We start from the raw sequence: 27,978 nt of genomic DNA, 5'->3' as shown, positions 1-27,978 counted from the left end.
TTATTGATAGGATATTAAATACAGACCTTCCTTCGTTCAGTTGTCAGCAGTCAATTTTTAAATATATTAGGCAATGACATTTTGAGCACCTTACAGTTCTGTGAATATAGTTTGTACTTTGTAAACTTGCACATAACACACATATATTGAGATGAGAGAAGAGAGATCCTTTCGGAAACCCAGTGACTTGAAGTTTGTTTCTGAAGTTATTGTGCTAGCACTGGTGCCATTACAATGATGGAAAGATAATTGAAAATCTCAGAATTTCACTTTTGTGCATTGTTGTGTATACTTCCCTCACTACGTGCCTGAAATACTCTCTGTACTTCTCTAATTACAGGATTCAGTTCTACAGACAAGAGTACTGGATAGTCCTCAACCTTCAAAGGAAGACTATAGTGCTGTAAGTATTGCAGTTGCCGAGTCAGTAGTTCAGAAACTGTTAACTGATAGTTATTCCTACATCTGCGTTACATGCTTATGTACATATGTACATACTCCACATGTCACTAATGTGGCACTTCCTGACACAAAGTGCAAATGGGTATCCTGAACCTCCATCCACTGCACCGTCCTATGTGATGAGGCTTTTGACAGGATGATGATGACCCTTACACTGGAGCTCTTCAGGTGCCATTGCTGTAGATTTTAATTCATAATTTAAGCAGTGGCTTGAATCAAATGTAAGACCCAGGAAATTTTCAGCAGTAGTCATGGACATCAATCCTACACCATGGTTATCATTTATATGCATATCAAGAACAGAAGTTAATTCAGTATCAGTCACTGTGACACTTTCTTCTAACACTTAGAATATTAACTCTTTATTGTCCTGCAAGCTGTACGGCATGCAGTGTTGTGTATGGGTTAGTAGCACTGGTTTGCATGCTCTGGGTTGTCTGTTCAGACTGACCACCAGTAGTTAATCCTTATTTATTAATTATCATTTCTGGAAGGTACTTGACATTTCTTAAGTTGATAACGTTTGCACACTGTGGAAAATTTGAAGTTTGTATCGACGAGTTCAGTTCTATTTTCCGTGTACAGTGGTGTCTACAATAAAAATTATTTTAGTGTTAGGTGTTGTATGTCACTGACAATGAAATTTTTTGATTTGTACTTGATTGTGGTTATGATGTGACATTGTTTGGTGGAGATGTTGAGTACTATAAAACATGAACATCACTGGAATATAAGCATTACATAATTCCCATAGTCTGTCTATTCAGGAAACCAATGGATTCCAAAAGAGCTGGAAGTCGGGCATCCATCAATGTTTCCTGGAAGTTCTGATCAGTGCCTGACAGAATGGTTGAAGGGGCTCACCAAGTTAGCAAATATAACATGTGGGATGACACAATAAGTTTGGCAAATGTGTACTTTTATTTGAGCACTCAGCCCACCAGTGTTCTGAGAACAATGAAGAGAAGCTTGATAGCTGGGATAAATTCCATGCTGAACTGAAGAAAACATTTGGTGAAAATCAATAGCAGATTTACCTAGTGGAAGTTTGACCCTTATGCCACTTCTTAAATCTGAATACAAGAGAACTGATAAAACACATACTTTATGAAATTTGTTCAGCTCTTGTGGTAAAGGATGTCACAACATATCATGACAGCCAGAATGTCAGACTAAGAACATAAGAGGCAATGGCCATGTACACTTACTGCATTCCAGCAAGTGATAGATTATGTAATATGTGACATACCTGTCCTCAAATTTAGGTGATAATGAGTTGAATGTGGCACGTGTTTTACGTTTTTGTGTTTTGTCTTCACTTGTACTTCAGCTCATAGGTCACCACTTTTAGTATGTTACAGAATGACTGGCTCCTCCTGCTGCTGTTTTTATGATACGCCGATCTTCTTTTCTGGACTTGCCTCTTAATGGCTGTCCAGATCAGATGTCATTGTTTGTAATGGTCTGCCTTGGCTCACTTGCTAAATTGTCCCATTCAGAGGAGTCGTGTGTATTCATGTAAACAAGAGCTCAAGGGAGAAACCCCATTGGCTTCACAGTCAGCGTATGGTGCTGATGACTGCATCGTTGAACCACTTCAAATACACACACACACACACACACACACACACACACACACACACACACACACAGTGTGTTAAAGAAGTAGGTTATCAGTCTTCAGCACCAGTCTCTGCCATCAGTGAAACATGTCAGCATGAATTGATTTGGTCAACATGAACTAATACTGTAGCCATCACGACAACCGAACACTTGACCAAAGCAGGTGCAATCATTCCTTCTGCCACGGATAACGCACCACAGAACAACAGACATTTGAAGAGCAGGGGAAACAAGGCATTCTGTATCCACTGTAGTCCACCTGGACACAGTGTGTACAGAAGTATCTGAACACCTGGCTGTAAATGACTTACAAGTTTCTGGTGCACTCCATCGATAATGCTGGAATTCAATTTGGTGTTCGCCCACCCCTAGGATAGATGACAGCTTCCACCCTAGACGTATGTTCAGTCAGATGCTGGAAGGTTTCGTGGGAAATGGAAACCCATTCTTTATGGAGTGCTGTACTGAGGAGAGGTATCAATGTTGGTCGGTGTGGCCTGGCACGAAGTCGGTGTTCCAAAAGATCCCAAAGGTGTTGTATAGGATTCAGGTCGAACTCTGTGCAGACCAATCCATTACAGGGATGTTATTGTCTTGTAACCACTATGCCACAGGTTGTGCATTATGGACAGGTGCTCGATTGTGCTGAAAGATGCAATCACCATTCCCAAATTGATTTTCAACAGTGGAAAGCAAGAAGATGCTTAAAACATCAATGTAGGCCTGTGCTGTGATAGTGCCACACAAATCAACAAGGAAAGCAAGTCCGCTCCATAAAAAACAAGACCACACTGTAACACCACCACCTCTGAATATTACTGTTGGCACTACACACACTGGCAGGTCATATTCACCTAGCATTCGTCATACCCACACGCTACCAGTGGATCACCACATTGTGTACCATGATTTACCACTCCACTCAATGTTATTCCACTGTTCAATCATCCAATGTTTATGCTCCTTACACCAAGCGAGAAGTTGTTTGGCATTTAGCGTCATCATATGTGCCTTACGAGCAGCCACTTGACGACGAAATCCACGTCTTCTCACCTCCCACCTAACTGACATAGTACTCAACATTCTTCAAGTGTCTGCGGTTCCTGTCAGTCAACAGATGAGGTCAGCCTCTACTTTTTTGTGCTATACATGCCCCTCCACGTTTCCATTTCACTATCACATTGGCAACAGGATGTTTAGGAGTATGGACGTCTCATGTGCAGACGTATGACACAAGTGACACCCAATCACCCTACCATGTTCAAAGTCCGTGAGTTCTGTGGAGTGCCCCATTCTGCTCTCTCACGATGTCTAATGACTACTGATGTGGAGTACCTGGCAGAGTACCTGGCAGTGGGTGGCACCACAACATATCTAATATGAAACACGTATGTTTTTGGGGGTGTCCGGATACTTCTGATGACATAGTGTATTTCTCCATTGCCAGTTGTTGATGACAATCCAGATGGCTTGAAAGGAGCAATTTATTTCTCAACTAAGGACACATAGACAGGCTATTGGAGAACTGAGGTTGTTCAGGCTGACATGAGTAAGGTTTCCATCAAAACCCCCAACTGTCTCTATGAGTTCAAAGTTATGCAATTTCCACCACGTAATGCACCAGCCACATTTGAATATATAATGGACAACCTTCTTCAACACCCTATATGGACATAATATTTTTGCTCTCTGGATGATATTGTCAGTTTTGAAAGACATTTGAAGAACATCCAAGCCACCTGAGAAGTGTGCTAAAGTGTGTTCACAATGAAGGCCTAGGCCTCCCTGAATCTGAAAGACTTTCTATTGGTCGCCTAGAAAAAAATAAAAAGATATTGGGCCATTTACTTAATGGCAAGGAGTAATCCTGATCCAAAGAAAATAAAGGCAGGCACAAGTTTTTCCACCTTTTTCGCACAACTGTGGTGTGAGAAGTTTCTTCAGGATGTGCTTATCCTACTCATCTTCAGTCATCCATGAGATGTGTAAGATAATTTACTGCTACCAAGTTTAGAGTTAAATAATGAAATATTAATGCAGCATGGCAAATAAAGGAAAGAGTTTTTAAAAATGAGTTTTACGTAGTTGGGTAGAAAATGGTAGAAGCAAACTTCAGAGATATCTTAGTTATTTATGTCTTTGTCTTTTTGTAAGCGTGTTTGTGCTGTGTTTCTGATGAAAATGTTATTGATAGGATATTAAATACAGACCTTCCTTCTTTCAATTGCCAGTAGCAAATTTTTGAATCTACTAGGCAATGACATGTCAAGCACCTTAGTGTACTGTGAATATAGTGTGTACTTGTAAATTTGCATGTTAGGCTTATATATCAAGAGAGAAGAGAGAGCCTTTAAGTATCCTAGTGGCTTGAAGTTTGTCTCTGAAGTTATTGTGCCATTACAATCATTTTATCTTTGATTTTTCTGTCATGAACATAAGCAATTTATGGAAAAGAGTGTTGTGTACATCTCACCATCACATGTGGAATATGTTCAGTAGTTAGAAAGATTGTTAAGGCTGTGGAGTACTTCTTTTCAGGGGACATAATTCTTGCTACTGATGATAGAGAAAGTTGTTGCAGAAAATAACACCTCTAGGTTTTAACTATTTGGCCAGGCTATTTATCTCTCTGTATTTTTAACATTTTTGTTTCATTATAGTTACGTGTAACACTTACTTGAAAAGGTAATTGAATATCTCAAAATTGTCGCTTTTATGAATTATTGTGTGTACTTCCCTCACTACTTGCCTGAAATACCCCCTCTACTTCTCTGATTACAGGAGTCAGTTCTTGTGACAAGACTACCGGATAGCCCTCAACCTTCAAAGGAAGATGGTAGTGGTGTAAGTAATGCAATTGCCAATTCAGTAGTTCAGAAACTGTTAACTGATAGTTATTTCTACATCTGCATTACTTGTAGATACTCCACATGCCACTGATGTGGCACTTTCCAACACAAAGTGGAAAGGGGTATCCTGAACCTCCATCCTTCGACACCTTACATTGACAACATGTTTTTGCTCTTTGAGACATTTGAAGAACATGTAAGCCACCTGAGAACTGCGCTAAAGTGTGTTCATACTTAGGTCTCCCTATGAATCTGAAAAAAATCTTGAGACATATGGTTAATGGCAATGGAGTCCATCCTGTTCCAAAGAAAATAAAAGCAAGCACAGATTTTCCACCTTCTCAGCAAGACTGTGGTGTGAGAAGTTCTTTCAGGATGTGCTGATCCTACCAGAGATTCAGAAAGGACTTCTGGAACAAGGTATGTCCATTGCATGAATTGCTGCAGGAAGATGCTAAATTTTCCTAGAATGAGGCGCAAAAGTTCTTTCCTTGTCCTTAAGGAGGCATGAACATCATCTTCAGTCATAGCGTTTTATGACAAGAATGCTGATCCAGAACTTAACACCAACACAAACAGTTATGGGTTAGGTGAATTTGCTCTACATCTACAGTTAGGTGCTGAGAAGGCGATAGCGTATGCGTCCAGAGTACTATACGCCAAGTCTGAGATGAACTACCCTCCAACCAGAAGAGTGCCCTGAAATTATTTGGGTCATAAACTAGTGCAGCTTTATTTATTTGCAAGTTACTCATGCTGGTGATGAATCAAGATTCTGTTTTCTAGATGACTAGCATGATGATTCAGTCAGGTTGACTGGCTAGATCAATCCTGAGGCTTCAGTGGTATGGCGTCACAATGGTGTACAAAAACCAGATACAAACACAAGGATGCTGAGTTCATGTCAAGGATTTTTTTAAAGTGGTGATCAGATATCAGACTGGTTTAATGCAGCATGCTATGAATTCCTTTTCTGTGGCTATCTCTTCATCTCAGAATAGCACTTGCACCTTACATTGAATGTGTCTCAATCTCCATCTTCTGCTGCAGTTTTTACACTCTACAGCTCCCTCTAGTACCATGAAAGTTATTGGCAGATGTGATAACTAATGTCCTACCATTCTGTTCCTTCTTCTTGTTAGTGTTTTCCATGCCTTCCATTCTTCAACGATTCTGTGGAGCACCTCCTCATTCTGTACTTTATCAACTGACCAAATTTTCAACACTCTTCTGTAAAACCACATCTGAAACACTTTGATTCCCTTCTGTTCCATCTTTTGCACAGTCTATAATTCACTACTATACAAAGCTGTACTGCGAACATACATTCTCAGAAATTTCCTCCTCAAATTAAGATCCATGTGTGATGCTGGTATACTTCTTGTGACCAAGAATACCCTCTTTGTCTGTGCTAGTCAGCTTGTTAGGTCCTCTTTGGTCCATCGGTCATGTCCTTCCAAGGTAGGAGAATTCCTTAACATAAGGATCACCATTTTTGATGTTAACCTGCTTTGTATTCTCATATCTGCAACTTCTCATTACTTTTGTCCTGCTTTGGTGTACTCTCAGTCCATATTCAGTACTCATTGGACTGTTTGTTCTTTTCAACTGATCCTGTAATTCATCAGCAAATCTTATCGCTGATATCATTTCACCCTGAATCTTAAATGCACTCTTGTACCATTTTTTTATATCTGTCGTCGTTTATTTGGTGTATGAACTGATCAGCCGAGATGAAAGATTACGTCTCAACTTTACACTCTTTTTAACCTGAGCACTTTGCTCTTGGTTTCTAGTCTTACTTTTTTCTCTTGATTCTTGTGCATACTGTGTATTACCCTTGTTTGCCTATAGCTTGCTCCTATTTTTATCAGAAATTGGAAGATCTTACATCATTTTACGTTGTTGAACAGTTTTTTAGTGTTGACAATTCCAGTGAATGTGCTTTGGTTTTTATTTGATCTTGCTTTGATAATCAAGTGTGTCAGGACTGCCCTCGGTTTGCCTTTCCCTTTCCTAATGCCACAAATTGATTGTCATGTAATAGATCCTCAGTTTTCTTTTCCATTCTTCTGTATGTAATCCGTAACAGCAACTTGCATGATTGAATTGTTAATCTGATTGTCCAGTACATCTCACACATATTAGCCCTTGGTAACTTTTGAAATGTGTACATGACATTTTTTTCCAAAAGGCTGATGGTATGTCACCAGGATCATTGATTCTACACAACAGGTTGAATAGCAGTATTGTTCCGATTTCCCCCAATGATTTTAGAATTCATTGGGGGAATGTTATCTTTCTCTTGTGATTTATTTGATTTCAAGTCTTTCAAATTCTAACACTAATACTGGATCCCTTATGTCCTTTATATTGACTTCAATTTCTTGTTCTCTCATCTCATGAGACAATTCCTCCCCTTCATAGAGCCATTCTGTGTACTCTTTCCACGTATGTCCACTCTCGTCTGTATTCAACAGTGGAATTCCATTGCACTCTTAATGTTGCCATCTTCCTTTTAATTTCAGTGGAGCTTGTTTTGACTTTTATATATGCTGAGACAGTCCTTATGATGATCATTTCTTTATGGATTTCTTCATATTTTTTGTGCAGTCATTTTGCATTTGCTTCCTGGAACTTCCTGTTTCTCTCATTCCTGAGTGATTACAGAGCTCTGTAGCATACAACATGGTGTAGCAGTTAACATTACTGGTTGGCATCCGGTGCATTGCCAGGCAGAACCTGACCACCAGCAATTACTTGAATTTAGTATTTCTTACTTATAGTTCTTCAAATTTCTTATGTTTGCATATTCTGAAATATTCAACATTTTTGTAAATAGCAGCATTTCTAATCAATAATTTTAGTTCCATCCTATCTGTACATGGGTGTCTGTAATAAACTGGTATACAGTGCAAAATGCTGTTCTTCATTGACAATGCTGCAATCACATTTCAACTTGATTGTCGTTACAATGTGACAATATGCCACTGCTGAATTTATTAATGTGTGGCAATGAGAGAAGTTAAAGAAAAACCTAGAACAACATGCCTCATTTAAAAGATTGAAAGTCAGTAGAATAAGTTCAAATGAAAATGGTTTGTCATGATGGATGTTCTCAGGGTGGTTATAATTAAGGACATGCAGAAGACAAATAATGAGCAAACCGTTGAAACACATTTTAATTCCCACATGAGAAAATAACATTCATTAATTGCATTCCGTATTTACATTTCACTTTAGAAACACTGCTCACTGTGGACAACCATCTGCATCCACAGACAGCCTGGAACTCTACTAGAGATTCTGTTTCACAGTTTATAGAAAAGTGTATTGTTTGCCATTGAGGTGTATAAATTATATTTATTCAGCCACTTATCGTTGTTCACCAATCATCAACTGGGGGAGAAAATGATTATATCTGTTGGTTTAGAAAAGTGTATTTCTCATAGAAGACACTTTCATACTCACATACACATACTACTCACATACTAACTGTAGCATTGGCTAATTTAAAATGCATCATAACCAGATTTTGACACACTTGTAAAAAGCTTATACAATTACACATGATTCCTGACTATTAACTATCAGAATTACATATGTAGTTTCTATAAGTTTTTAAGAGTTTGTCACAATCTCATTGTGTAGCATTTTCTGTTTTGCCGAAGCTACATGTGATATATCTAAGTGTGTTCTATGAGAAATATAAATTTCTAAACCAACAGATGATATAATTTTTTCATCCAGTTGATGATGGTTGACACAACTGAAATTGATGGAGTAAATAAAATTATACAGCATATTTTCCAAATAAACATGCTTCTATAAAATAACTTTCTGCTCTAGCCAGTTACCAACATAAATTGATTTTCCAATTGTCTACAGCACTTTTCAAATGGTAGACCATGGAATGTTCAGCTGTCATGACACAGGTTGTGCACTGCTTGAAGACTGCACAATTCATCCAGCATTCTCAGTGATTTCAACACTAACTTTTTGCACGATTTGTGGTGCAATTGTCCATCAGCTTCTCCCAGGAGTAACTCCCAAATCACCAGTTAATTTGAGCTTTTGATTTATGTTCTTATACCCCAGTGTGGAAAGCAAACATCTCTGTATTCCTTCAATGGATCAATACTCATGAAGAGCATCAGCAGTATTGCCACTGTTTTGGTAGAATGGCTTTTGAGAAATCCCTGCTGACATTGTGTAGACCCATGTTGACTGTCTGCAACTGTAATGGACACTGATGACAGCAAGTTATGACACCAACACTACTAACCACACAAATCCTGCAGCACACAATCTGCACATCATTCTCATAAAGTTGGTCACCCATATTGTAAACAGTGTTATGTCTACAATGCTTCAAATATAAATTGTAATTATTAGCAGCCTTTGTTTGTACAGCCAAGAGAGTGCTTCAGGCCAGAAATCTTGAGAGTTTATTTAGAAAATTCAAGTGATGTGTAAAAATAAAAAAAAAATTGTGAGAATTTTCTGCTACCAAGGTTAGAGTTAAATAATAAAATATTAATGCAGCATGGCAAATAAAAGAAAGAGTTCTTAAAAATGAATGTTACATAATTTGTTAGAAAGTACTAGGAACAAATATCAGAGATATGTTCGTTATTTATCTCTTGTTTTTTTAGTTAGTTTGTGCTGTGTTTCTAATGAAGATGTTATTGGTAGGATATTAAATACAGGCCTTCCTTCCTTCAATTGCCTGTAGCCAATTTTTAAATACACTAGGCAATGACATGTCAAGCACCTTAGTGTACTGTGAATATAGTTTATACTTGTAAATTTGCACATTATTCTCATATATTGAGATGAAAGAAGGGAGAACCTTTAGGTATCCTAGTGGCTTTAAGTTTGTCTCTAAAGTTATTGTGCCATTACAGTGATTTCATATTTTATTTTTCTGTCATGAACATAAGCAATTTATGTGAAAGGGTGGTGCGAACGTCTCACCATCATATGTGGATTAAGTTCAGTAGTTGGAAAGATTGTTAAGGCTGTTGACTACCTCCCTTCAGGGTACCCAATTCCTGCTACCGATGGTAGAGAAAGTTGTTGCAGAAAATAACACTCGTAGGTTTTAAGTATTTGACCTGGCTATTTATCTCTCTATAATTGTAACATTTTTTGTTTTGTTTTAATTATGTATAACACTTACCTGAAAAGGTAATTGCTCTGATTACAGGAGCCAGTTCTTGAGACAAGAGTACCGGATAGCTCTCAACCTTCAAAGGAAGACAGTAGTTCTGTAAGTATTGCCATTCCTAAATCAGTACTTCAGAAACTTTTAACTGATAGTTTTTTCTGCATCTGAATTACATGCTTGAATACATATACGTATGTACGTACTCCACATATCACTGATGTGCCACTTTCCGACACAAAGTCGCAAATGGATGTCTTGAAACTCCATCCACTGTACCGTCCCTTCTTATGAGGCTTTTGACAGAATGATGGTGACCCTTGCACTGGAGCTCTTCAGGTGCCATTGCTGTAGATTTTAATTCATAATTTAAGCAGTGACTTGAATCAAACGTAAGACCCAGGACATTTTCAGCGGTAGTCATGGGTGCCACCCCTAGTCGATGGTGATCATTTATTTGAATATCAAGAATAGAAGTTAATTCAGTATTTGTCACTGTGACACATGGTTCTAACTTTTAAAATATTAACTCATTATTTTGCTTCAAACTATACAGCATGGAATGTTGTGCAGAGGTTAGTGGCACTGGCTTGCATACTCTGGGTTTTGTGTTCAGACTGACCACCAATAGTTAATGCTTATTTTATTATTTATCATTTCTGGAAGGTACTTGACACTTCTTAAGTTTGTAATGTTTGCATATTATGGAATATTTGAAGTTTCTATCGAAGAGTTCAGTTCTGTTCTCTCTGTACAATGGTGTCTACAATGAAAATTATTTTAGTGCTAGATGTTTTATGTCACTGACGAGGAAACTTTTTGATTTGGACTTGATTGTGGTTATGATATGGCACTGTTTGGTGGAGATGTTGAGTAATTCAAAACATGTATATTACTGGAGTATAAGCAGTACATAATTCCCACATTCTGTATATTCAGGAAACCAATGGATTCCAAAAGAGCTGGAAGTCGGACATCCGTCAATGTTTCCTGGGAGTTCTGGGCAGTGCCTGACAAAATGGTTGAAGGAACTCACCAAGTTAGCAAATACAACATGTGGGATGACACGATAAGCTAGGCAGATGTGTACTTTTACTTGAGTTCTCAGCCCACCAGTGTTGTGAGAAAAATGAAGAGAAGATGGATAGCTGGGATAAATTCCATGCTGAAGTGAAGAAAACTTTTGGTGACAATGACTTCAGATTTGCCTAGTGGAAGTTTGACCCTAATGCCACTTCTTAAATCGAAATACAAGACAGCTTACAAAACACATACTTTATGAAACATGTTCAGCTCTTGAGGTAAAGGATGTCACAACAGCAGAAAAATTCATGATGTGGCTCCAGAGAATTGAGGGAGGAGTAGAGAATAGAGTCAGAGTAATGAGATATGATTTGACTCCCAAATGTGGTACCAGTTGTAGTTGTGGAAGACCACCACAATCTTGCCTGTCTTATATGACAGGTAGTGCAATATGAGATTAAACATATTATGATAGCCAGAATGTCAGACTAAGAACACAAGAGGTAATGGCCATGTACACTGACCACATGCCAGCAAGTGATAGATTGTGTAAAATGTGACAGACCTGTGCACAAATTTAGGTGATAATGAGTTGAATGTGTCACGTGTTTTAGGATTTTGTGTTTTGTCTCCACTTCTACCTCAGGTCTTAGGTCACCGCACTTAGTATGTTAGCGATCGACTGTCTCCGCCCGTTACTCTTTTTATGATCCGCCGATCTTCTTTTCGGGACTTGCCTCTTAGTGGCTGTCCAGATCAGATGTCATTGTTTGTAATGATCTACCTTGCCTCACTTGCTCCATTGTACCATTCAGAGGAGTCATGTGTGTTTTGTAAACAAGAGCACAAGGTGAAGCCCCATTGGTCTCACATAGTCAGCGTATGGGTGCTGATGACTACATCGTTGAACCACTTCAAATGCGCACGTACGCACGCGCGCGCGCACACACACACGCACACACACACACACACACACACACACACACACACACACACACACACAGTGTGTTAAAGAAGTAGTATATCAGTCTTCAGCACCAGTCTCGCCACCAGTGAAATTTGTCAGCATGAATTGATTTGGTCAACTTGAACTAATACTATAGCCATCACATGACAACCCAGCACCTGACCAAAGCAGGTTCAACCGTTACTCCTGCCAAGGATAATGCACCGCTGAGAAACAGACATTTGGAGAGCAGGAGAAACAAGGCAGTTTGTATCCACTGTAGTCCACCTGGACACAGTGGATTGCAGGGGAAGAAGGCAAGTGTTTGGCAATTGTTACACCACCAGATGTCAACCATCACAACATTTCTCTTCATACCAGCAAGCTGTAAATGATTATAGTCAACTATGGAATGAACGCCATTGTCATACCGTTGTGTAGTTGTTCTCCAAAATGGTGTTGCCTTGTCCTGTCTTTGTCAGAGGTACCAGCCACTCTCCTAGCCACTGAATTTGAAAAACTAAGTGAATCGACCATCTATGGAGGTGAATCCACCACAGATAAAGATCCTCCATGGATGACAGTCAGTATGATATCACAAAATCTCATTGACATCTTCATCGACGACCAGCCTCTCTATGAGTTAGCCAATTCAGAGGTTTGTTTCTGTGTATTGTTGATTGCACTGTGGATCATCCTTCAATTAGCCAGCAATCATATAAATTGTTGCCAGATGAATGATGAATAACACAGGTGGAATGGAGAAAGTGGTGCAAAATGTCATCATTAAACGCTCAGTGTGTCCTTGGTTCTCTGCTATGGTTGCTATGGTCATAGTGAGAAATACACATGGCATATGACATTTGTGCATTGACTACTGGGAACTGAACTATATTAACAAGAAATACACACTATGTGATAGAAGTATCTGAACACCTGGCTGAAAATGAGTCACAAGTTTCTGGCACACTTCATCGATAATGCTGTAATTTAATATGGTGTTGGTCCACTCCTAGCCTTCATGACAGCTTCCATCCTAGGCATATGTTCAGTCATGTGCCGGAAGGTTTCGTGGGAAATGGCAACCAATTCTTCAAAGTGTGCTGCATTGAGGACTGGTATTAATGTTGCTCGGTGAGTCCTGGCACAAAGTCGGTGTCCCGAAACATCCCAAAGGTGTTCTATAGGATTCAGGTCAGGACTTTGTGCAGGCCAGTACATTACAGGTATGGTATTGTCTTGTAACCACTGTGCCACAGGTTGTGCATTATGAATAGGTGCTCAATCGTGTTGAAAGATGCAAACTCCATCCCCGAATTGCTCTTCAACAGTGGGAATCCAGAAGGTGCTTTAAAACATCAAGGGATGCAAGTCCCCTCCACATTGTGTACCGTAATTTGTCACTCCACTCAGTAATATTTCACTATTCAGTCATCAAATGTTTACGCTCCTTACACCAAGCGAGGAGTTGTCTGGCATTTACGGATATTACGTGTGGCTTATGAGCAGGCGCTCAACAACAAAATCGAAGTTTTCTCCCCTCCCGCCTAAGTGTCATAGTACTCGACTCTCTTCAACTGTCTGCGATCCCTGTCAGTCAACAGATGAGTTCGGCCTCTACATTTTTGTGCTGTACATGTTCCTACATGTTTCCACTTCACTATCACATCGGAAACAGTGGACCTAGGGATGTTTAGGAGTGTGGAAATCTCGAGTACAGACGTATGACACAAGTGACACCCAATCACCCTACCACGTTTGAAGTCCGTGAGTTCCATGGAGTGCCCCATTCTGCTCCGTCACAATGTCTAATTACTACTGAGGTTGCTGATATGGAATATCTGGCAGTAGGTGGCAGGACAATGCACTTAATATGAAACACGTATGTTTTTGGTGGTGTCTAGATACTTTTGATCACATAGTGTATTTCTCCATTGCCAGTTGTTGATGACCATCCAGATTGCTCAAAAGGAGCAAAGTATTTCTGAGTTAACGACATATAGACAGGCTATTGGAAAACTGAGGTTGATCAGGTTGACATGAGAAAGATTTCCATCAAAACTCCTGACAGTTTTTATCAGTTCAAAATTATGCCTTTTGGACAATATAATGCACCAACCACATTTGAATATATAATGGACATGATTCTTCAACACCTTATATGGGCAACATATTTGTGCTGTCTGGATGATACTGTCATTTTTGGAAGACATTTGAAGAACATCCGAGCCACCTGAGAACTGTGCTAAAGTGTATACACACTGAAAGCCTCCCCGAATCTGAAAGACTTCCTATCGTTCGCCTGAAAAAAAGGAAAAGAAAAAAAAATTGTCCAGTTAGTTAATGGCAATGGAGTCATCATGATCCAAAGAAAATAAAAGCAGGCACAAGTTTTTCCACCTTCTTGGCGCAACTGTGATGTGAGAAGTTCCTTCAGGATGTGCTTACCCTACCCACCCATGTCCATTGCAAGAACTGCTGCAGGGAGATGACAAATTTTTCTAGAGTGTGGTGCAAGAAAATCTTGACTTGTCCTTAAGGAAGCATGAACTTCACCTACCATCATAGCTTTTATAGTACACGTTGAGGAAGGTGCCGAATAGGTGATAGCTTATGCTTCCAGAGAATTCTCCTCCAAGTCTGAGATGACTACTCTCAAACCAAAAGAGTGCCCAGGAATTGTGGGGGTCATGAACAAGAGTATCTTTATTTATTTGCAAATTAGTCATGCCAGTAATGAACCAAGATTCTCTTTCCTAGATGATGAGCATAATGAATCAGTCAGATTGACTGGTTGTTTGTATGCTGAGGCTTCAGGAGTATGGTGTCACAGTGGTGTACAAAACCACATACAAACACAAGGATGCTGTGTGCCTTTCAAAGATTTTTTTAAAGTGGTGATCAGGTGTCAGACTGGTTTAATGGAGCATGCTATAAATTCGTTTCCTGTGGCGATCTCTTCATCTCAGAATAGCACTTGCACCTTAGAGCCTTAGTTATTTTTTAAATGTTTCTCAATCTCTATCTTCCGCTGCTGCTTTTACCTTCTGCAGCTCCCTCTAGTACCATGAAAGTTATCGCTTAATCTCATAACTCATGTCCTATTGTCCTACATATTCTTCTTGTTAGTGTTCTCCATACATTACATTCTTCAACTGTTCTGTTGAGAACCTCCTGATTTTTAACCTTATTAGCCCACCAAATTTTTTACATTCTTCTGTAAAACCACATTTCAGACACTCCGATTATCTTCTGTTCTGGCTTTTACACAGTCCGTGAGACACTATCGTACATAGCTGTGCTCCGAATGTGCATTCTCAGAAATTTCTTTCTCAAATTTAGGGCAGTGTGTGATACTAGTATACATCTTTTGGCCAGGAATACCCTCTTTGTCTGTCCCGGTCTGCTTGTTAGGTCCTCCTTGCTTTGCCCATCATGTGTCATTTTCCTTCTGAGGTATGAGAACTCCTTAACATAGTGATTATCAGTTTTGCATTGTATTCTCTTATCTGCAGCTTCTCATTACTTTGGTCTTTGTTTGGTTTACTCTCACTCCATAGTCAGTACTCATTGGACTGTTTAGTCTATTCAACAGATCCTGTAATTCATCAGCAAATCTTATCACTGATATTATGTCACCTTGTTCTCTTCCCCCTCCCCCCCCCCCCTCCACCCCTCCACCCTTCTTGTCTCTGTTTATTTGATGTATATACTGATCAGTAGATGTGAAACATTATGTCTCAATCTTACACTCATTTTAATCTGAGCACTGCTTTCTTTGTTTCCAGTTTTATTGTTCCCTCTTGGTTCTTACACAAATTGTGTATTACCCATCTTTTCCTATAACTTACTTGTAGTTTAAATGAAAATGGTTAGTCGTGGTGGATGGATAAATTGATTTCACAATTGTCTATTTTTCTCAGAATTTGGAACATCTTACACCATTTTACAGTGTCTTAACACTTTTTCTTTGTTGGCAGATCCAATGAATGTGCTTTGATTTTTCTTTGATATTGCTTTGATTGTCAAGCATGTCAGGGCTGCCCCCATTTTACCTTTCCCTTTCCTAAAGCTGAACTGATTGTCATGTAATAGATCCTCAGTTATCTTTTCCATTCTTCTGTATATTACTCTTGTTACTCTGATTGTCCAATAGATCCCACACAAATCTGCCCTTGGTGTCTTGGGAAATGGATATGTGTAGGTGATAATTTTCCCAAAAGGCTGATGGTATGCAACCAGGATCATAGACTCTACACACCAGGATGATAAGCAATTTTGTTGCCACTTCACCCAATGATTTTAGAAATTCTGATGGAATGTTATCTTTCCCTTCTGATTTATTTGATCTCAAGTCTTCCTAAGGTCTTCTAATTCTAACACTAATACTGGATCCCTTATCTCTTCCATATTGACTTCAATTTCTTGTTCTGTCATGTCATCACATAACTCCTCCCCCTCATAGAGCATTCTGTGTTCTCTTTCCACGTATGTCCACTCTCCTCTGTATTCAACAGTGGAATTCCCAATGCACTCTTAATGTTGCCACCCTGCCTTTTAATTTCAGTGGAGCTTGTTTTGACTTTTATATATGCTGTGACAGTCCTTATGATGATCATTTCTTTATGGATTTCTCCATATTTTTTGTGCAGCCATTTTGCGTTTGCTTCCTGGCACTTCCTATTTCTCTCATTCCTGAGTGATTCCAGAGCTCTGCAGCATACAACGTGGTGAAGCAGTTAACATCACTTGCTGGCATCTGGTGGATTGCGAGGCTGAACCTGACCACCAGCAATTACTTGAATTTACTATTTATTAATTCTAGTTCCCAAAATTTCTTATGTTTGCATATTCTGAAATTTTCAACAGTTTTGTAAATAGCAGCATTTCTGATCAATGATTTTTATTTCTATCCTATCCGTACATGGGTGTCCGTAATAAACTTGCTTACAGTGCAAAGTGATGTTCTTCATTGACAATGCTGCAAACATATTTCAACTTAATTGTGGTTACGAATTGACAATGTGCCACTGCTGAATTTATTAATGTATGGCAATGAGGGGAATAAAGGAAAAGCCTAGAAGAACATGCCTCATTTAAAAGTCTGGAAGTCAGTAGAAAAAGTTCAAATGATGTTGGTTTGTTGTGGTGGATTTCTGGGTGGTTGTAATTAAGGACATACAGAAAACAAGTAATGAATAAACTGCAGAAAGAAACAAATTATAATTCCCACATGAGAAAATAACATTCATTAATTGCGTACCATATTTACATTTCAGGTTAGAAACACTGCTCACTGTGGACAACCATCTGCATCCACAGACAGCCTGGAACTGCGCTAGAGATACTGTTCCACAGCTTATAGAAAAGTGTATTGTTTGCCAATGAGGTGTATGAATTATATTTCCTCAGCCACATTTGGTTGTTTCAACCATCATCAACTGGAGGAGAACATGATTAAATGTGTTGGTTTAGAAAAGCGTATTTCTCATAGAAGACACTTTCAAACACCAACTGTAGCATTGGCAAATTTAAAATGCATCATAATCAGATTTTGACACACTTGTAAAAAACTTATATAAATTAAACATGCACTCCTGACTATTTACTATCAGGATGACATATGTACTTCCTATAATTTTTTGTAAGAGTTTGTCAGACTTGTATTGTGTTGCATTTTCTGTTTTGCTAATGCTACATATGGTATGTGAAAGTGTCTTCTATGAGAAATCTGTGTTTCTAAACCAGCAGATGTTATAATTTTTTCATCCAATTGATGATGGTTGAAAGAACTGAAATGGGTGGAGTAAATAAAATTATACAGCATATTTTCCAAATAAACATGCTTCTATAAAATAACTTTCTGCTCTAGCCAGTTACCAACATAAATTGATTTTCCAATTGTCTACAGCACTTTTCAAATGGTAGACCATGGAATGTTCAGCTGTCATGACACAGGTTGTGCACTGCTTGAAGACTGCACAATTCATCCAGCATTCTCAGTGATTTCAACACTAACTTTTTGCACGATTTGTGGTGCAATTGTCCATCAGCTTCTCCCAGGAGTAACTCCCAAATCAGCAGTTAATTCTAGCTTTTGATTCATATTCTTGAACCCCAGTGTGGAAAGTGAACATCTCCGTATTCCTTCAATGGATCAATATTCATGAACAGCAGCAGCAGTATTGCCAGTGTTTTGGTAGAATGGCTTTTGAGAAAGACCTGCTGACATTGTGCAGACCCATATTGACCTTTTGCAACTGTAATGGACACTGATGCTGATGTTTCAACCCTATTGACATTCCAGTACCAGTGCCTAACAGCAAGTTATGACACCAACACTACTAACCGTGCAAATCCTGCAGCACACAGTCTGCACATCATTCGCATAAAGTTGGTCACCCATACGGTAAACAGTGTTATGCCTACATTGGCTTCAAATCTAAAGTGTAATTATTAGCAGCCTTTGTTTGTGCAGCCAAGAGAATGCTTCAGGAAGGAAATCTTGAGAATTATTTAAAGAATTAAAATGATGTGTAAGATAAAAATTGTTGTGAGAATTTTTTGTTACCATGTTCAGAGTTAAATAATAGAATATTAAGGCAGCATGGCAAATAAAAGAAAGAGTTCTTAAAAATGAATTTTACATAATTCGGTAGAAAGTACTAAGAACAAATTTCAGAGATATCTTCATTATTTATGTCTTTGCCTTTGTGTAAGTGTGTTTGTGCTGTGTTTCTGATGAAGATGTTATTGATAGGATATTAAATACAGGTCTTCCTTCCTTCAATTGCCTGTAGCCAGTTTTTAAATATACTAGGCAATGACATTGTGAAACACCTTAGTGTACTGTGAATATAGTTTGAACTTGTAAATTTGCACATTATGCTCATATATTGAGATGAAAGAAGGGCGAACCTTTAGGTATCCGAGTGGCTTTGAAGTTTTTCTCTGAAGTTATTGTGCCATTACAATGATTTTATCTTTTGTTTTTCTGTCATGAACATAAGCAATTTATGTGAAAGATTGGTGTGAACATCTCACCACCATATGTGGATTATTTCAGTAGTTAGAAAAATTGTTAAGGCTGTCAAGTACTTCTCTTCGGGGGACATAATTCTTGCTACCGATGCTAGAGAAAGTTGTTGCAGAAAGTAACACTCGTAGGTTTTAACTATTTGGCCAGGCTATTTATCTCTCTATATTTTTTAACATTATTTGTTTTGTTTTAATTATGTATAACACTTACCTGAAAATGCTATTGCTCTGATTACAGGAGCCAGTTCTTGAGACAAGATTACCGGATAGCGCTCAACCTTCAAAGGAAGACAGTAGTGCTGTAAGTATTGCAATTGTCGAATCAGTAGTTCAGATACTGTTAACTGATAGTTATTTCTCCATCTGCATTACATGCTTGAATACACATCTACATATGTACATATTCCACATGTCACTGATGTGGCACTTTCCGCAACAAAATGCAAATGGATATCTTGAAACTCCATCCGCTGTACTGTCCTTTCTTATAACGCTTTTGACAGAATGATGGTGACCCCTACACTGGAGCTCTTCAGGTGCCATTGCTGTAGATTTTAATTCATAATTTAAGCAGTGGCTTGAATCAAGCGTAAGACCCAGGTCATTTTCAGCACTATTCATGGGTGCCAACCCTAGTCGATGGTGATCATTTATTTGAATATCAAGAGTAGAAGTTAATTCAGTATTTGTCACTGTGACACTTTCTTCTAACTTTTGAAATATTAACTCATTATTTTGCTTCAAGCTATACAACATGGAATGTTGTGGAGAAGTTAGTGGCACTGGCTTGTGTACTCTGGGTTTTGTGTTCAGACTGACCACCAATAGTTAATGCTTATTTTATTATTTATCATTTCTGGAAGGTACTTAAAATTTCTTAAGTTTGTAATGTTTGCATATTGTGGAGTATTTGAAGTTTCTATTGAAAAGTTCAGTTCTATTCTCTCTGTACAATGGTGTCTACAATAAAAATTATTTGAGTGCTAGATGTTGTATGTCACTGACGATGAAACTTTTTGATTTGGACTTGATTGTGGTTATGATGTGGCACTGTTTGGTGGAGATGTTGAGGACTTCAAAACATGTATATTACTGGAATACAAGCAGTACATAATTCCCACATTCTGTATATTCAGGAAACCAATGGATTCGAAAAGAGTTTGAAATTGGGAATCTGTCAATGTTTCCCGGGAGTTCTGGTCAGTGCCTGACAAAATGGTTGAAGGAGCTCACCAAGTTAGCAAATACAACATGTGGGATGACACGATAAGCTAGGCAAATGTGTACTTTTACTTGAGTTCTCAGCCCACCAGTGTTGTGAGAAAAACGAAGAGAAGCTTGATAGCTGGGATAAATTCCATGCTGAACTGAAGAAAACTTTTGGTGACAATGACTTGCAGATTTGCCTAGTGGAAGTTTGCCCTAATGCCTCTTCTTAAATCGAAATACAAGACAGCTTACGAAACACATACTTTATGAAATGTGTTCAACTTTGTGTTTGTGCTGTGCTGTGTGTTTGTGCTGTGTTTCTGATGATGTTATTGATCGGATGTTAAATACAGGACTTCCTTCCTTCAATTGCCTGTAGCCAATGTTTATGTATACTAGGCAATGACATTGTGAAACACCTTAGTGTACTTAGGTATCCTAGAGGCTTGAAGTTTGTCTCTGATGTTATTTTGCCATTACAGTGATTTTATCTTTTATTTTTCTGTCATGAACATAAGCAATTTATGTGAAAGAGTGATGTGAACATCTCACCATCATATGTGGATTATGTTCAGTAGTTAGAGAGATTGTTAAGACTGTAGAGTACCTCCCTTCAGGGTACATAATTTCGTGCTACCGATGGTTGAGAAAGTTGTTGCAGAAAATAACACTCGTAGGTTTTAAGTATTTGACCAGGCTATTTGTCTTTGTATAATTTTAACATTTTTTGTTTTGTTTTAATTATGTATAACACTTACCTGAAAAGGTAATTGCTCTGATTACAGGAGTCAGTTCTTGAGACAAGAGTACCGGATAGCCCTCAAACTTCAAAGGCAGACAGTAGTTCTGTAAGTATTGCAATTGCCAAATCAGTATTTCAGAAACTGTTGACTGATAGTTATTTCTACATCTGCATTACGTGCTTGCATACATATACGTATGTACGTACTCCACATATCACTGATGTGCCACTTTCCGACACAAAGTGGCAAATGGGTATCTTGAAACTCCATCCACTGTACTGTCCCTTCTTATGAGGCTTTTGTCAGAATGATGGTGACCCTTACACTGGAGCTCTTCAGTTACCATTGCTGTAGATTTTAATTCATAATTTAACCAGTGACTTGAATCAAACGTAAGACCCAGGACATTTTCAGCAGTAGTCATGGGTGCCACCCCTAGTCGATGGTGATCATTTATTTGAATATCAAGAATGGAAGTTAATTCAGTATTTGTCACTGTGACACATGGTTCTAACTTTTAAAATATTAACTCATTATTTTGCTTCAAGCTATACAGCATGGAATGTTGTGCGGAGGTTAGTGGCACTGCCTTACATACTCTAGGTTTTGTGTTCAGACTGACCACCAATAGATAATGCTTATTTATTATATATCATTTCTGGAAGGTACTTGACATTTATTAAGTTTGTAGTGTTTGCGTATTGTGGAATATTTGATGTTTCTATCGAAGAGTTCAGTTCTATTCTCTCTGTACATTGGTGTCTACAATAAAAATTATTTTAGTGTTAGGTGTAGTATTTCACTGACAATGAAACTTTTCGATTTGGACTTGATTGTGGTTGTGATATGTCATTGTTTGGTGAAGATGTTGAGTACTTCAAAACATGTACATTACTGGAATATAAGCAGTACATAATTCCCATGGTCTGTATATTCAGGAAACCAATGGATTCCAAAAGAGCTGGAAGTCGGGTATCCATCAATGTTTCCTGGAACTTCTGGTCAGTGCCTGACAAATTGTTTGAAGGGGTTAACCAAGTTACAATACAACATGTGGGATGACATGATGAGGTTGGCAAATGTGTACTTTTACTTGAGTTCTCAGACCACCAGTGTCATGGGAAAAAACGAAGAGAAGCTTGATAGCTGGGATAAATTTCATGCTGAACTGAAGAAAACGTGGTGAAAATCACTAGCAGATTTGCCTAGTGGAAGTTTGACCCTAATGCCACTTCTTAAAGCAGAATACAAGAGAACTTATAAAACCCATACTTTATGAAGTATGTTCAGCTCTTGTGGTAAGGGATGTCACAACAGCAGAAAAATTCATGAAGTGGCGCCAGAGAATTGAGGGAAGAGAAGAGAAAAGAGTCGGAGGAATGAGATCTGATTTGACTCCCAAATGTTGTACCCGTTGTAGTTGTGGAAGACCACTATGATCTTGCCTGTCTTATATGACAGGTAGTGCAATATGAGATTAAACATATCATGATAGCCAGAATGTCAGACTAAGAACACAAGAGGTAATGGCCATGTACACTGACCACATGCCAGCAAGTGGTAGATTATGTAAAATGTGACAGACCTGTCCTCAAGTTTAGGTGATAAGAGTTGAATGTGTCACGTGTTTTATGATTTTGTGTTTTGCCTTCACATCTACATCAGCTCTTAGGTCATCATTTTCAGTATGTTAGACAGGGTGTATACGACCCGGGACAACCGGGAGATCCGGGAAAAACCCGGGAATTTTGTCATCCGGGAGAAAACCGGAAAAAATCCCGGGATATTTTCAGAATTCTGGGAATTTTTCATTGTTTTAGTTTTCAGTTAATTTTTTGTAATTTTGACTGGTAAGAACCGATACTCTAACAAAGGATATTACTGTATCCCATTACTGCAGAATAATACTTCAACAACAAAATGTAAACGAGAGAAAAAAACGAAAATAACTTAAATTGCAAAGGAAATGTGCACATATACAACGACGACACACAGTGTTTATGCAATCGTCTGCCAATTGAAAATGTGTCAAAGGCTTCAGGAAGATATGCAGTGCTTTGTAACGAGAAGTTGCTTAAAATGAGCAACTGTTTACCTTTGATTTGTTTTAGCAGTTATGAGCGGGCTCATGGACATGAGCAGTTGAGTCACGTTTAAGTAGTAGATTCTCCCGCTGCTGGCTACAGGAATGTGGCTGTGCAAGCAGTCGCAGCAAGCAGCTAGATGCTACCGGGAAAAGCGATTGCCAAATTCATATTCTTGGGGAAAAAACCTTGTTTTACAAAGTGCCTAGCATCCAGCGCACGTTTGTCTATCGATTATTCATATGATTTTGAAACGCTTCCCTGTTGGTTTTTGAACATTTTTGAACACATTTTGATTTCTGAATGAATCATAAGTTGACTTTTGAATCCATTCATAGTGTACATGATGTCTCTGTCAGGAGAATCCTTGTCGCATATAGAAATTAACTTTCCGCAGAGAAAAGGGGACGGGGCTATACGAGCTGAGGGAGTAAAGCCGAACGGATGAATGCCAATCACTGTCTGATTATGTGGTTGATTGGGCTTGCGAATGATCAGCATTGTTTATAATTACTAGCGAAATCCATAGATTCAGACTACCAGAATGGAAATAAACGACTGACAGGAATAACAGGTGAGAAAAATTACATATTATCTTCTCGGTGTATCCAAGAAAATGAAATTTTGACAGAAAAGTTTTGGCCAGATCGCTACACTAGTAAGGACCAGTTGTACAGTCTCTGGTTAGCAGCCGCTTAAGTTCTACTCTGGAAGTAACGCGGAAAACATGTTGTTCGAACACGTAATAATGCCTAACTGGAAAATAATCGTGGGATAACTAAACCTGTGATTCTGGCAGGGTTAGTTAAGTTAATTGGAGAACAAATTTTGACAATGGCAGGAATAGCTACAGAATTGGTGATGACAGATTGTTTGTTAGAATGTTACTATCAAAGTAAATATCCTTTTATGTAAGTTGAACTATGTGCAAGGATGTGCCATGAATTTATTAAATCACAGACCATTTGACTCTCATTTCAAAATCAACTCTTTGATGATGAGCCATTTAGAAGAATTTCGAACCCTGAAGTTTAGACATTTATGTCATTATTAAAAATTTTACTGGCACATTTGTGTGATGTATCTTAAAGTGTAACATGCGCAAAAAAGATCAACAGTATATGCGAAAGCTTAGCTCTCTTGCAGCTTATTGACCTTACAGACCAATATTATTATATGTTAAATCATTGCTTTTCTTGTAGCAACACTATGTAGATTAATTCAAACTATTAACTTTCCCTGTTCGTGTGTTTGTGCTACTTAATAGTGATGTTGCTGTTGGCTGACTACATCAAGTGTCCTATGCTCTGAATATCTGCTGTCATCGGCTGGCGAGATCATGTGACATAAGCTACGAACGGCTTACAAAAGTGCATCGAAATCTTGATCTCAATGATTTGGAAAGCAACATGCGGAGTCTGATGGAATTCCAATGTATACTTTCGTAATAGGAAAATACGCAGCGTATATGTTGCTGCACATCAAAAATATTTCTAAAACGTGTCTTTTTCCCTGAGTTTCGTTTTCTAAAGTGCTGTGAAATTGTACGCCCGTGTATAAAACCATAGCCATTCAAAGGATTGATAAGGGAAAATATACTGTCTCCCGGGAGAAAGTGTATTTTTAACCAGGAATTCCGGGGAAAATCTGGGAATTTTTTTTTTTTTTTCCCTTGTCCATGTATACACCCTGTTAGAGAATGTGTGGCTCCTCCCATTACTGCTTTTATAATCCACCGATCTTCTTTTCTGGACTTGCCTCTTAGTGGCTGTCCATATCAGATGTCATTGTTAGTAATGGTGTGCCTTGCCTCACTTGCTCCATTGCCCCATACAGAGGAGTCGTGTGTGTTGATGTAAACAAGAGCATAAGGGAGAAGCCCCATTGCTCTCACATAGTCAGCGTATGGGTGCTGATGACTACATTGTTGAACCACTTCAAATGTGCGAGCACAGCCGGCCGGTGTGGCCGTGCGGTTGAAGGCGCTTCAGTCTGGAACCGCGTGACCGCTACGGTCGCAGGTTCGAATCCTGCCTCGGGCATGGGTGTGTGTGATGTCCTTAGGTTAGTTAGGTTTAATTAGTTCTAAGTTCTAGGCGACTAATGACCTCAGAAGTTAAGTCGCATAGTGCTCAGAGTCATTTGAACCATTTTTGTGCGAGCGCACACACACACACACACACACACACACACACACACACACACACACACACACACACACACACACGCACACGGTGTGTTAAAGAAGTAGTATATCAGTCTTCAGCACCAGTCTCGGCCACCAGTGAAACTTGTCGGCATGAATTGATTTGGTCAACTTGAACTAATACTGTAGCCATCACATGACAACCCAGCACCTCACCAAAGCAGGTTCAACCATTCCTCCTGCCAAGGATAATGCACCGCTGAGCAACAGACGTTTGGAGAGCAGGGGAAAGTAGGCATTTTGTATCCACTGTAGTCCACCTGGACACAGTGTATACTGTTGCAGGGGAAGAAGGCAAGTGTTTGGCAATTGTTACACCACCAGATGTCAACCATCACAACAGTTCTTTTCATGCCAGCAGGTTGTAGATAGTTATAGTCCACTATGGGATGAAGGCCATTGTCATACCCTGTGTGAAGTTGTTCTCCAAAATGGTGTTGCCATGTCCTGTCTTTGTCAGAGGTACCAGCCACTCTCCTAGCCACTGAATTTGAAAAAAACTATGTGAAACGACTATCTATGGAGGTGAATCCACCACAGATAAAGATCCTCCATGGATGACAGTCACTAATATATCACAAAATCTCATTGAAATCTTCATCGACGGCCAGCCTGTCTAGGAGCTAGCCAATTCAGAGGTTTGTTTCTGTGTAATGTTGAATGCACTGGAGATCATCCTTCAATTAGCCAGCACTCCTATAGATGGTTAACAGATGAATGGCTCAGTGGTCAGACACTGGACTCGCATTCGGGAGGACGACGGTTCAATCCCGCGTCCGGCCATCCTGATTTAGGTTTTCCGTGATTTCCCTAAATCGCTCCAGGCAAAAGCCGGGATGGTTCCTTTGAAAGGGCACGGCCGACTTCCTTCCCATCCTTCCCTAATCTGATGAGACCGATGACCTCGCTGTCTGGTCTCGTTCCCCAAAACAACGGATGAATGATGAATAACCCAAGTGGAGTGGAGAAAGTGGTGCAAGATGTCATCATTAAACGCTCAGTGTGTCCTTGGTTCTCTGCTATGGTTGCTATGGTCCTAGTGAGAAACACACATGGCATATGATATTTGTGCATTGACTGTTGAGAACTGAACTATATAAACAAGAAATACACACTATGTGATCAGAAGTATCTGAACACCTGGCTGAAAATGAGTCAAAAGTTTCTGGCACACTCCATCGATAATGCTGGAATTCAATATGGTGTTAGCCCACCCCTAGCCTTGATGACAGCTTCCACCATAGGCATATGTTCAAACATGTGATGGAAGGTTTCATGGGAAATCGCAACCCATTCTTCAAAGTGTGCTGCACTGAGGAGAGGTATTAATGTTGCTCGGTGAAGCCTGGCACAAAGTCGGTGTTCCAAAACATCCCAAAGGTGTTCTATAGGATTCAGATTAGGACTCTGTGCAGGCCAATACATTACAGGTATGTTATTGTCTTGTAACTGTGGCGTCACCGCCAGACACCACACTTGCTAGGTGGTAGCTTAAATCGGCCGCGGTCCATTTAGTACATGTCGGACCCGCGTGTCGCCACTGTGTGATCGCAGACCTAGTGCCACCACAAGGCAGGTCTCGATATACGATAGAGCACTCGCCCAGTTGTACGACAACATTGCTAGCGACAATACGGATGAAGCCTTCCTCTCATTTGCCAAGAGACAGTTAGAATAGCCTTCTGCTAAGTCCATGGCTACGACCTAGCAAGGCGCCATTAGCCTTACCTAGTTTGAGAGTTATCGTATAAATGTCTCACGAAGAATGCTGTATTCGTTAAAGAATAAAAGTCAAGTATAAAGCAGCTACGTACTTTTCTTGCTACCATTCAATAGTTATCCTGTTCCAGACTTGACGCCAGTCGGCGTGTGTGTACGCGTGCCTTTCTTTCGGCTCCCTTCCCAGTGTGGCGTAGCAAGCTTGTTACGCCACAACAGTAACCACTGTGCCACAGGTTGTGCATTATGAGTAGGCGCTTAGTCGTGTTGAAAGATGCAATCTCCATCCCCGAATTGCCCTTCAACAGAGGGAATGCAGAAGGTGCTTCAAAACATCAATGTAGGCCTGTGCTGTGACCGTGCCATGAAAAACAACAAGGGATGCAAGCCCCCTCCATAAAAAACACATCCACACCATAATACCACCACCTCAGAGTTTTACTCTTGGCGCCACACACAGTGGCATTCGCCATACCCACACTCTACCATCGGATAGCCACATTGTGTATCGTAATTTGTCACTCCACTCTGTAATATTTCACTATTCAATCATCAAATGTTTATGCTCCTTACACCAAGCGGGGAGTTGTCTGGTATTTACGGACGTTATGTGTGGCTTATGAGCAGGCGCTCAACCACAAAATCGAAGTTTTCTCATCTCCCGCCTAAGTGTCATAGTACTCGACCCTCTTCAGCTGTCTGCGGTCCCTGTCAGTCAACACATGAGTTCAACCTCTACATTTTTGTGCTGTACATGTTCCTACATGTTTCCACTTCACTATCACATCGGAAACAGTGGACCTGGGGATATTTAGGAGTGTGGAAATCTCAAGTACAGACATATGACACAAGTGACACCCAATCACCCTACCATATTTGGAGTCCATGAGTTCCATGGAGTGCCCCACT

The 27,978-nt window shown here is 39.4% G+C and overlaps 1 protein-coding gene across 1 annotated transcript in view; it reads left to right on the top strand.

The window, feature by feature from the left end:
* The window catches only part of LOC126470462 (microtubule-associated protein futsch-like), a 525,429-nt gene that overhangs the window by 377,432 nt on the left and 120,019 nt on the right, over nt 1-27,978 (top strand). The window contains exons 28-32 of the mRNA XM_050098320.1: nt 341-403; nt 4,867-4,929; nt 10,144-10,206; nt 19,347-19,409; nt 21,103-21,165. Of these exons, the coding sequence (XP_049954277.1) occupies nt 341-403; nt 4,867-4,929; nt 10,144-10,206; nt 19,347-19,409; nt 21,103-21,165 (315 nt within the window). The remainder of the gene's footprint in view (nt 1-340; nt 404-4,866; nt 4,930-10,143; nt 10,207-19,346; nt 19,410-21,102; nt 21,166-27,978) is intronic.

Source organism: Schistocerca serialis, chromosome 3, assembly GCF_023864345.2.
Source record: "Schistocerca serialis cubense isolate TAMUIC-IGC-003099 chromosome 3, iqSchSeri2.2, whole genome shotgun sequence".
NCBI classification, from domain to species: Eukaryota; Metazoa; Arthropoda; class Insecta; order Orthoptera; family Acrididae; genus Schistocerca; species Schistocerca serialis.
The sequence above is the reverse complement of the archived record's forward strand: the minus strand, read 5'-3'. Positions and strand labels throughout refer to the sequence as shown.